The sequence below is a fragment of the Pleurodeles waltl genome, chromosome 11, assembly GCF_031143425.1.
Source record: "Pleurodeles waltl isolate 20211129_DDA chromosome 11, aPleWal1.hap1.20221129, whole genome shotgun sequence".
Taxonomy (NCBI): Eukaryota; Metazoa; Chordata; class Amphibia; order Caudata; family Salamandridae; genus Pleurodeles; species Pleurodeles waltl.
In genome coordinates this window covers 955318769-955331210 of record NC_090450.1, presented here as the reverse complement: position 1 = coordinate 955331210, position 12442 = coordinate 955318769, and the positions used below count along the sequence as shown (strand labels likewise).

Below are 12442 nucleotides of genomic sequence, written 5' to 3'. Positions count from 1 at the left end.
AAGGGACCTCGCTCGTCGTGCTGAGAGGAGACCCAGGTTACCGGTGATGCAGTTCTTTGGTGCCTGCGGTAGCAGGGGGAAGATTCTGTCGACCCACGGGAGATTTCTTCGGAGCTTCTAGTGCAGAGAGGAGGCAGACTACCCCCACAGCATGCAGCACCAGGAAAACAGTTGAGAAGGCGGCAGGATCAGCGTTACAGAGTTGCAGTAGTCGTCTTCGCTACTTTGTTGCAGTTTTGCAGGCTTCCAGCGCGGTCAGCAGTCGATTCCTTGGCAGAAGGTGAAGAGAGAGATGCAGAGGAACTCGGATGAGCTCTTACATTCGTTATCTAAGGAAATCCCCAAAGCAGAGACCCTAAATAGCCAGAAAAGAGGGTTTGGCTACTTAGGAGAGAAGATAGGCTAGCAACACCTGAAGGAGCCTATCAGAAGGAGTCTCTGACGTCACCTGCTGGCCCTGGCCACTCAGAGCAGTCCAGTGTGCCAGCAGCACCTCTGTTTCCAAGATGGCAGAGGTCTGGAGCACACTGGAGGAGCTCTGGGCACCCTCTCTCTGAGGAAGTCCTTTGTTCTGCCATCCTGGGCCAAGCCTGGCTGGACCCCAGGAGGGCAGAAACCTGTCTGAGGGGTTGGCAGCAGCAGCAGCTGCAGTGAAACCCCGGAAAAGGTAGTTTGGCAATACCCAGGTCTGAGCTACAGACAGACCTGTGGGATCATGGGATTGTGCCAACTATGCCAGGATGGCATAGAGGGGGCAATTCTATGATCATAGACATGTTACATGGCCATATTCGGAGTTACCATTGTGAAGCTACACATAGGTAGTGACCTATGTGTAGTGCACGCGTGTAATGGTGTCCCCGCACTCACAAAGTCTGGGGAATTTGCCCTGAACAATGTGGGGGCACCTTGGCTAGTGCCAGGGTGCCCACACACTAAGTAACTTTGCACCTAACCTTTACCAGGTAAAGGTTAGACATATAGGTGACTTATAAGTTACTTAAGTGCAGTGGTAAATGGCTGTGAAATAACGTGGACGTTATTTCACTCAGGCTGCAGTGGCAGGCCTGTGTAAGAATTGTCAGAGCTCCCTATGGGTGGCAAAAGAAATGCTGCAGCCCATAGGGATCTCCTGGAACCCCAATACCCTGGGTACCTCAGTACCATATACTAGGGAATTATAAGGGTGTTCCAGTATGCCAATGTAAATTGGTAAAATTGGTCACTAGCCTGTTAGTGACAATTTGTAAAGAGAGAGCATAACCACTGAGGTTCTGGTTAGCAGAGCCTCAGTGAGACAGTTAGGCATCACACAGGGAACACATACCTATAGGTCACAAACTTATGAGCACTGGGGTCCTGACTAGCAGGGTCCCAGTGACACATAACAAACATACTGAAAACATAGGGTTTTCACTATGAGCACTGGGCCCTGGCTAGCAGGATCCCAGTGAGACAGTGAAAACACCCTGACATACACTCACAAACAGGCCAAAAGTGGGGGTAACAAGGCTAGAAAGAGGCTACTTTCTCACAAACTGCGATTGGTTTGCGCCCGCGTTCGCGGTCACAAAACAATCCTACATTGCACTGCGAGTCGCAATTAGGAAGGGAACACCCCTTCCTAATTGCGAGTCGCAAAGCCGTTTTGCGATTCAGTAACCAGGTTACTGAATCGCAAAACTGGGTTTGTGCATCGCAATGTGCTTTTTGCACGTCGCAAACAGCGAAAGTCGCTATTTTCGACATGCAAAAAGCTACCTACATGTGGGTCTTGGTCCCTAATTAGGTCTGGTGTTAACAAAGACATTTTGTTTTTATTAATCTTCTACTTCTCTCTCTTTCGGCTGGCTTTACTGTGAGTGATCACATTCTGCTCTTCCACAAGGAGCCTATTGGCACACAAAGTAGTTTTGTTCAGTGTCAGGAACTACAGTGGCAATCAGTGACGTAACGAAACTGGAGGGTGCCCCTTTGCAAAGAACATGGAGGAGCCCCCTCTCCAGACTCACTCAGGGCAGGTGCTGTGCTGAAGGGGCCCCCTGGAGGGCGGCTGCGGGGCCTTTGTTATGCCACTGGTGGCAACGTGTGCTTTTAGAGTTCAAAAACTTTTGGGAGGGTTTTTGCCAGTGTTTGTTACAATGTTGAGGTCCTGGTAGCTCCCACAACAATAAAGTGTTACAAAGGCCATGTCAAAACAAGACACGCATTGATGAAACTAAAAGACTTATAAAAATATGTCAGACCAGTTGGCTTTGTCAGTGTTTGTTTATTTTCATGCTTCCCATATTCGTGTTGAAAATGGTTACACTGATTTTCCATTAGAAATATTTTTGGGAAATACTAGCATGCATCAACACATTTTACTAAATGACACTTCATTTGCATCTAATCAGAGAGCATTCTGGGAGCATTATACTTAGCCTCATAGCCTAAACTTTTAAAACATGTGTATACACGTTTTTTTTTTTGTGTACTGGAACCAACGTCAGTAGTGAAGTGTGACCTTAAAACATTTATTTACAGCACTCACCCTAATAATGAAGGCTTTCAAATAATGAACCATAAATACAAGTTCGAACAGCATTGTCTTTTGGAAACACATTACCTCAACTGCAGAGAGTTCCACTCTCTGTAAAAAGGCAGCCAAAGGGTTTGTGCTGCAGAGGGTTGGGCCTACTTGTCCCAAGGACAAAGTAAACATAAAAACTTGTTGCCTTTGACCCCAAACAAGATGTCCTGGGTGATAGGAATTCCACATCCCTGGAGTGGGGGCACTCTGATTCAGGCCTGCTTGCAGGTAAGTACCTGTGTATTCAGAGAGCAGACACGGGGTTAGAGGAGCACAGGCCTGCTTACAGGTGAATTCCAGGGGGGGAGGCTGGGTGCAGGGTTCAAACACGGCACCGGGCTCCCAATGCTTTCTTGTAGGGTGTCCCTGGGGGGTCACAAAGCTGCTGCAGGTGAAGTGCAGGGGGGTCGTTCAACACGTTGCTGCTCTGAAGGTCGGATTCCCCAAGGCCAGGCGGGTGCAGGGGTACCTTTTGGCATCAGAAATCTTCATCCGGTTCTGTTGCAGTGAGGGGAGTTCTCCGGATTTAGGCTGCAGGCATCATCATGTTGGACAAGAGGGGTCAACACAGGGTGAACACTATGTCAAAATCGCCTGGGGACCAGCTCTAGTCGGTTGGGCCACCTGGACACGGGCTGTGGGCGTCTGGTGCAGAGTGGGCAGGATTCGCTGATCCGAGGTGATTCTGGAGTCCTTTGTTCGTGTTTCTTTTTGGACAGGGCCGCTGTCCACAGGAGTTCTTGGTCCTCTGGGTTGCACGCAGTCCTCCTGAGGCTTTAAAGAGGTCGCTGGTCCTGCGGGATGCATCTTCCTTTGGTTGCTGGGCTTCAGAAGCTGGAGACAGGCCAGTAGGGCTGAAGCCAAGACAGTTGGTGTCTTCAGGCTTCTCTGCTGGGAATCGACTTAGCAGTCTTTTTTCTTTTCTTCTTTAAGTCGCCAGAAATCTGATTAGCTGGGTTCAGAGAGACCCTTAAATCCTTGATTTAGGGGCATTACAGGTGTCAGGGGGCGATAGCCAATGGCTATTGTCCCCAAGAGAGACTACACCCTTCTCATGTCCACTCCATTTGGGGGGGGGGGGAGGGGACACAGACCTAACCCTATTAGTCCCTGTCCTCCAAACCAAGATGGAGGATTCTGCAGGGAGGGGGTCACTTCAGCTCTGGACACCTTAGGGGTGGTCCCAGCCGAAGTGGTCACTCCTTGTTTTTCCTAAGTTTCCCGCTGAACTTGGTGCCAAAAGTGGAGCTTTGTCCTGGTGGGAGGCATCTCCACTAGCTGGAGTGCCCTGGAGCATTGTAACAGGAGGCCTGAACCTTTGAGGCTCACCCCCAAGTGTTACAGTTGCTGCGGGGGGAGGGGTGAAGACCCTCCACCCAGTGCAGGCTTTGTTTCTGGCCTCAGAGAACACAAAGGCTCTCACCCCATGGGGTCAGAAACTTGTCTCTTAGTGGCAGGCTGGCCCAGACCAGTCAGTCTTGCACTAAAGGATTAGGTAAAATACAAGGGGCATCTCTAAGAAGCCCTCTGTGTGCATTTTTCATTAAATACAACACTGGCATCAGTGTGGGTTTATTGTGCTGAGACGTTTGATACCAAACTTCCCACACTTCAGTGAAGCTATTATTGAGCTGTGGAGTTTGTAATGCATAAATTCCAGGCCATATACTCAGTATGGCCACACTGCACTTACAATGTCTAAGAATGGACTTAGACACTGTAGGGGCATATTGTTCATGCAACTATGCCCTCACCTGTGGGATGGTGCACCCTGTCTTAGGGCTGTAAGGCCTGCTAGAGGGGTGACTTACCTATGCCACAGGCCGTGGTTGGTGGGAATGGCACCCTGAGGGGGATGCCATGTCGACGTTATCTCTTTCTCCCCACCAACACACACAAGCTGCATTGGCAGTGTGCATGTGTTTGGTGAGGGGGTCCCTTAGGGTGGCACAATATATGCTGGCGCCCTTAGGTACTCTCTGTAGTCACGGGGCCCTTAGTACCACTGGTACCTTTTACAAGTGACTTAGCTGTGTACCAGGGGTGTGCCAATTATGGAACGATGGTACAGTTTTAGGGAAAGAACACAGGTGCTGGGCCCTGGTTAGCAGGATGCCAGCACACACTCAGTCAAGTTAGCATCAGATATCAGGCAAAAGGTGGGGGTACTGCAAACAAGGGGCCAGTTTCCTACATAGCCTCATAATGTTAAACTTTGCAAACATGTTTACACATTCTTATATTGGGATCACCATGTAGTTCGAACTTACATCATTTCCATAGAGCGCTCACCCTAAAAATAAAGGCTTTGCATATATGAACCATTAATACAAGTTAGAACAGCACTAACATATGGAAACAAATGTTACCTTGACTGCAGACAGTGCCCTTCCCTGATCCATCATTCAGTACTGTAAACTGGCAGCCAAAGGAGGTTAGGCCTGCTTGTCCCAAGGACAAAAGAAAGAAACATGAAAACTTGTTGACCTCAAACAATATGTCCTGGGAGTCGGGCTGTAAGAATTCTACACCCCTGTACTATGCAATGGCAGGACCACCGTCACGGCGGACCCTTTCCATGCTTGAAATATTCACAGGGGAACTGATATTTCAAAAGTTGTTGGTCAACATCTCCATCAGGGTGACGGAGTAATTTACTCCTTTGCCTTGGCGGAGGATGGGGCAACCACCCAAATATAAAACATCCCCAAAGTCAGAAGGTAGAAATATTTACCTGACAAATGCATGAAAAGTAGCTGTGCAGTGCAAGGACTTCATTGGCAGCGGAAATTGAATTTCACCCGCTCCAAGCTTTTCCCAAGAAAACCAACGGACTTTGTGGGAATTTGTTCACCAGTTATCCAGCTTCAAGAGGCCTTCAGCAGATGCAGCCTTGACTTCAATTTCAGAGACTAAGTCCGAAGGTAAAATCTTTGACCAGATGATCCGGCTTGCTGTATCCGACCTGCACGCCATCCATGGTTAACCTGCAATCATGCGTAGATCCCCGTCAACAATGAACAGTGACTTCTGACTAGCCCTTCACTTTTTCTTGGTGATCGTTTTTTTAAAATATTAAAAAAAATATCACTGTTTCCTTTCATTGAATTTTTTTTCTTTTGGTGTCATTTTACTTATTACATGCTTTTCTATTTTCTTAATTTGGTTGTGGGATTTTTACTGTATTGTGTTTTATAATTAAACTGCTTTGTTACTGTTAACAACTTTAAACATGTTCCATGCCTTAGCTACCAGGCGCCTGAGCCCAGATATAAATTACTGATACTGTTTTTTATCTTAACATGTTTGCGGCCATATTGCTTTTGGTGGGCTCCCATCCACTGCAATTAGTAATCCACAATTATGGACTATCATTTCTGCCTCCTGCACTGCATCTTGAAAGCCCTTGGTATATTTTCAAGGTATTTGAAAGTGGTCAGCATCAAAAACCTCTACTGGCTATCTGCCACCTTGCTTGTGGACAAGCCCTGCACCTACATTTCAGCTTCAATATTTAGCACTTCTTTTCATTTCGCTGTTTACGCTCACAAAACGGTGCAAATGATTCTTACTACAAACTCTCATGTTGGTGTTTTTTAACCACCTGTCTACCTGAGATGCTATGTACCACTATTGTTATTTTAAAAGAACATTTCTCTTAAAAATGCTGTGACTTCTAAATGAATGACCAAAACTACGGGAGAGCACCTTTAGGAGGGAAGATAAAAACACAGAGCACAGGGTGTGCTATTTGATGAAAGAACGCATAGTTACCACAGTTAAAGTCAATTTTTAAAAAACATGTTAATAATATTACATTTGCTATTGAAAAGTTAATCTACTGACAAACACTGGCTTCAATCTGACGTCCTATCCAGGTTTGTACTAACAGCTATCCTGAACCACCTCTCTCCCATCACGACAGCATGCAGACATTAGCCTCAGGTCCTGTGGTACCACATGGTGCCTCCTGCCCTCTGGGGCACCATCTTCTGCAAATTTCATCCTAACGGATGCAAATTGTGCAGTCTGAACATACTTGATACCATGGAGAAGGGTCTTTCTCTGGTGCGCCATTTGAAAATCATTATGAGAATTGGACCTGGGACTGGGGGATGATATGCTACTGTGGATGTCATCTATCATTCTGAGGTGTGCAAACACAGATTTCACATAGACTGCCTGCACAATTTGTGCTAGGTTTTACTTGGTGAAATATGTGTAGGCAAACACCTGCAGAGTGTGCAATTAGCATCCAAGTGAAGCGTGCAAACAGAAGTTCATACCTGAATTAGAATTTACACAGGTCTTATTGCTGACATCTTCAAACTCTCACCTAACTGTAGAATAAAAATCTGAACTAGAGACAACTTGTATTGAGAGGTGCAAGAGTGCAAAGGATACAGGAAGATCATGTTAAACAGGAAGCTGAATCCCAGGGGTCCAAAAAAGAGGAAGTTTGTGAAGAGCCTCCATATCTGCAAAGGATAAATAGTTTCAGAGAGAGAGAACCTGTGATCATAAGATAATTGGACTAAAAACACAAATAGGTGCATAAGATGAGAGCTGGAGCACGAAAAGATCATGAAATGTGTATGCTCAAAAGGCAAATGTGATAAGTATAGATGAGGCATGATGCATAAAAATTAACCAATATCTAGAGAACTAGAGGAAAATCAAACAATTTATGAGACATCGTAAGTAAATTAAACGTGTGTAGAAACATCAAGCGGAGACAGTCGCGCATGCATGACAATAGCAAATAAAACGGAATATTTAGTGTAGTTAATTTGAAAGGTAAAAGTGGTAGATTGTATCCATAAATATGACTAGATATGTATCTAAGTATATGCCTCGTAATTTAGATGTACCTGTGCTGACGAATAAATTGGATGTCAAATCCCATCATCTTCATGTTACCATTTAGTTTGTAAGCTATCCTTATATAAAGAAACTGTAACGAGACACAACCCTTCTCTCAGAAGGGCTGCCTGGTCTTTCAATATAAACACAAAAGAAGAACTCTTACCTGAAATTTCCTAAATATCAGGTCGGGGTTGAAGTACAGCTGGAAAGGGGTGATAAACTCCAACTGCTGAGGAAGATCAAAAAGGAAGATGTTAGTGCTTGTTATAGCTTTTTTAGCCCCCACAAGAACGTTGACTAACCAGAAGGTGACATTTCTTAACTTGGCAAGTTGTGTCTGATTCCTCTGCCCTAACTTGCTCTTCTTCAGACTGAGCATCGACCCCAAATCAATAACATGTTTTAAGTGATCTATGTTGGTTATTCCATCTTCTATGCCCACTGCAGATCTTCCTTTGGCTGCAATATAACCAAACATACAAAGATGATATCTTCATGCGCAATATAATGGCCAGCGCAGCAAGGACGGGTCTGTGTGACAGTTCAAAAATGAGACTGAATGAGTCAACAGACATTTGACTAATAGGAAAGTGTGGTTTGTCCAGTGGAATGTAGAGGTGGGTTAGCGGTGATATGCTTGGAAAGAACCATTTGCCCAGTCACTAAAGGCAGAGCCAGAGGTAGAATGTGGTTTCATGTTGGTCCGGTATGCTCAGATGTGGGTCCCTTGCTCACTGTGCCACTGGAAACCAAGTTGCACCCAACTGAAGAGGCTCAATTAGACAGAAACCGGTCTTGGTTTGTTTGTGCTCCAGTTAAGGGAGGACCAGCTTGACAGTTTGGGCTGAACTGTTCCTACTAGAGCAGGACAAAGACTGAGTTACATACAGCTGGGTCTAATGTGATGAGGCACGGTGGGAAAAAGAATAAGGGGATAGAATCCTACCCCGAGAGATTGCCAATAGTTAGACATATTGCAAGCATTCTGCCATCATCTTTTGTTTATTTAACGCCCTACGTGGCCAAGGGTGTGCCAAATGTGGGTCCCCTGCTCACTGTGCCACTGGAACTAATCTGTACCCACTGAAATGGCCCAATCAGACCGACACTGGTCTTGGGTTGCTTGTGTTTTGATTGAGGGAGTCCTATTGAAGCAGGTCCAAGACTATGTGCACAACTCTGTGCATATTCTGAAGTGTAATGGTGGGCAGACCAACAATTGTTTGGAATGCTACCCGAGAGGTTATATAAATTGAAAGTAATCCGCCCATTACCTTCTGTGAATCTGATCTATCGTTGAGTGCCACAAGTTTCAGGTTTTTTTTTATTGCTGTCCTTCCTCGCCACCAACCCTCACCACGAGAATGAGTCTGTGTCAATGCCTGCCACTAGGTAGATGCCCAGAAGGTTGATGCTGCACTTCAGTGTTGTTGTGGTAAGTACTTGCAAAAGATCATATTTCGCTCTGAATTAAGGGCAGGGATTCAAGCTGTGACTCTATTCAGATTATAGCTTCTCTGTCGTCACAATGCAGGGCTCGTTTTCAGAAAACCTTACCATCTGGGTCCTCCGCCCGTACCAAAGAATCATGCAGTCACACAATTCATACCTGCCTTCAGATAATATTTAGACAGGTCTGGAATGAAGACAGTTGCAGAGGAGATCATCCACTAGTTGCACTACCAAATTAAATTTACAGAGGCACGACGTAAAACCAGTTATGCTTAGCTGATAAACGCACATATGTCGATGTGAAAGAATGCATAAACTACAGCCTATGTTGAAGTAGGCCGGGGAGTATTGAGCCAAAGTGGTGATATCATCTTCCATAAACCACAAGGTACCTCCATTAAGGGAATAAAACGGATATATTCATTAAAAATTACCTCAGCACTAAATGCTCCTTGCTCTCACCCGTCCACAGTGTACACACTCCGGTTGTGTCTAACCGTACCTCACTGGTCCATACTATCACATTCCATCCTCCACAGCTCCCTGGTGCACACAGCCCCACATCTTCCTCCATGTAACAGACACATTAAATCTTCATCCATGTAACAGACACATTAAACCATACCGTGCTGGTGCACGCACTCCCATCCCATGTCCATATCCTTCTAATGCACACAAACCAACCCCACCAGACCTCTAGTGCACCCAACTCAATTGCATCACACTTCCTTGGTGCGCAGACTCGTTCCATTGCCCATGCCCTGCTGGTGCAGAGTCCTGTTACTACCTCTATACCTCACTGGTTCTCTCGAAAGCATACCATCCTAGCAAGGTTGTAAACGTAATCCTGTTTAATACCATCATACCAACTCTGGTATCCATACCTCTCTCTGAGCCTTCGTGATGCATATCTTTATACTCCACATTACCACACTCCATCCTACCACAGCCATGGTGTACACAGCCCAATCCCATGGACACAGCCCCATTTCATCCTACCAGACGCCTCGTATACACAGATTCCCCAGACTCTTAACATGTTGTGGGGCACACCACCCCTTCTCCATTCTACCATACCTCACTGGTGCATACAGCCACATCCATCATACCACGTGCCTTCTGTGGACAACTCCTCCAATCCTACCAGCCCTAGTGCATACAACCCCTTTTCCATCCTACCATACCTGACTGATGCATATAGCACTGTGCTCGCCCATCGAATAAATGCCCCTTGTGCACACACACAACCATCCCATTCTACCATTCCTACCATGCTCCTCGTGCAAACCCACAATCTCCCTATTTTGAGTTAGACCTGGTTCAGAGGGCCTCGCTGCTATCGACGCTACCTTATTGATGCACACAGCCTCATTAAGAACGACCACACACATCACCATGATGCACACAGCCCAATCCCATCCTGCCGGACCTCAGGAGAGTATGCAGCCTCATCCCATCGCACTGCACCTCTCTGATGCGCGGATCACAATTTGATCCTGCCACATTTGCATATCACCTAACGTCACCGAACCATAATCCCCTGGCTCACACAACTCAATTCCATACCACCATACCTCCCTGGTGCACACGGCCTCATCCCACTCTACCATAGTTCCTAGTAGAGGGAGCCTCATTCCACCCTCCACACCTGCCTGCTTCATGTACCCAATAAAGATCATATAACTTAACTCTCTTGTGCAGGACCACCCAAAAAGTCCCTAATATCCTCACTTTCTCCCCACAAACGTCACCTCTTCCCTTAAATTACTTCTCCATGCCATTCACCCACCCACAAGAGTCGCCACACCCTCTCCACCTGTACGGGCTCCGCTTGCCCTCACCAACGGGGCCCGGCCCTCAGCAGCATCATTCAACAGACCCTCCATTTTGCATCCTCTCACTAGACGGGGTGCCACCCCCTCTGTCATGTCTGGTCTGCCATGCTCCCTTGCTGTATTCTCTTCTCCACGTTGTGGAAGTCTCCATGTCAATGTGCCCTGCTCCACCTGTTGCCCCCGAACCCTACAGACGTCACCCCTTGCCCCAGCCCCATACCACAGCGGCGGTGGTGAGCAGGCATGCCGTGGTGTAGGCGCGGGTCACAGCTGGAATCTGCATGTACTCCTGGGCTAAGCCCTGATAGGCCATGGCGGAGGCAGCAGCGACTACCCGGGCCTGCTCCCGGGGTCCCTCGAATTCGAAGCTATCGTCACTTAATACAGGAACAGGTCAGTACAGATCTTTGCTGCTAACACACAAGACCCCGCCCCCGTCCCGGCATCTCAGCAGCCAGCCAATGACTGGGCTGCCTTGTGCGCCTGTCCCCTGACAGACAGCGTCTTTCTTACAAACCAACGACCAGAAAAACGCTGCAATCCCGCCCAACAGCTCTGAACTGCGGGATGGGGAAATCCCCGCGATTGCCTTTTACGTTACGTAAAATGATTGGCTGCAGGCGGACTCGCTGTTCATTGGACCACATATTTGACTGATGATCATTGAAGCCAATAGTAGTGAGCCCTTGAGGTTGCTGTCTTATACAGACAGGTGGCAAAAGCGTGGCGGCAGCAAGGTGCTCCAATCAGCATTCAGTGCGCCCAGCGGAGGCGTGCCGAAGTCTCGCCACTTCTGTTTTTGTTTTGAGGGCTGAAAGTCCACGTGTCTGTTTTGGGAGATGGCTGTCAGCTGTCAGCCAGAAGTACGCGGACCAATAGGAGGAGCCCACGCCAGATATCGGGTTGGATTGGTTGCTACGGATAACGGCCCTAACTAAAAGACCTAACAAGCTTTCGTTAACTTCAGGAGCGGTGATGTGATTAGTTAGCACACTGGTTCCCAACTTGTGTTCCGGGGACCCCTGGGGGTCCGCGAACACTCCTGGGGGTCCGCGACTGCTTAGAAAATTAAACAATGTTAACAGATTGGGTCCCCAGGTTTCAGTAATGACTCAGTGGGGGGTCCCCAGACTCCAATAATGATTCAGTGGGGGTCCCCGGGTTCAAGTGATCATAAAATGGGGGTCCACAGAAGTCAAAAGGTTGGGAACCACTGAGTTAGTAACTTTAGTAACTGTGCACGTTACTTAAATATCGCTTAAAAAGTCTAGCGTGGCTTACGTTATTTAGGAATTTAATACAGTGACCCACATGTGCGTTCATGTAAATGAAATAAAATATTTCTCGGAAATATCATGAACATTACCTGGAATGTTGAAAAGACAAAATGTAATGTTAATTTCTAAAATTACCTTATATCGTTAGGGCATTGAGATTACAGGGTTCAGCGCTTCGTGGAGGTGCCAGAAGCACCTCTTTTTGGCTTGCATGTTGTTCTGGAAGGAGTTTTGAAGTTCACTGCCACTGGTATTCTTACACTTATCTACTCGGTCTCTACTGAGGACGAAGCCAGTTTGAGGATGGTTCGCAGGGACGGTGACTGATTGGAATGTGGTGGAAGGTCTAAAAAGATTAGAACTCGGGTCACTGACACCGGTGACCTTCGACATGATTTCGGGCCGATAGCAATTCCCGAGAAAGCAGTAACATCGGAAAC

The 12442-nt window shown here is 46.9% G+C and overlaps 1 protein-coding gene across 1 annotated transcript in view; it reads right to left on the bottom strand.

Moving 5' to 3' along the window:
* Positions 1–11161, bottom strand: part of DERL3 (derlin 3) — a 157397-nt gene extending 146236 nt beyond the window's left edge. The window contains exons 1-3 of the mRNA XM_069215181.1: positions 10946–11161; positions 7602–7667; positions 6977–7050 (exon numbers count right to left, since the gene is read on the bottom strand). Coding sequence (XP_069071282.1) covers positions 6977–7050; positions 7602–7667; positions 10946–11038 — 233 coding nt within the window. The 5' untranslated portion in view covers positions 11039–11161. The remainder of the gene's footprint in view (positions 1–6976; positions 7051–7601; positions 7668–10945) is intronic.
* Between the last annotated feature and the right edge of the window lie 1281 nt (positions 11162–12442).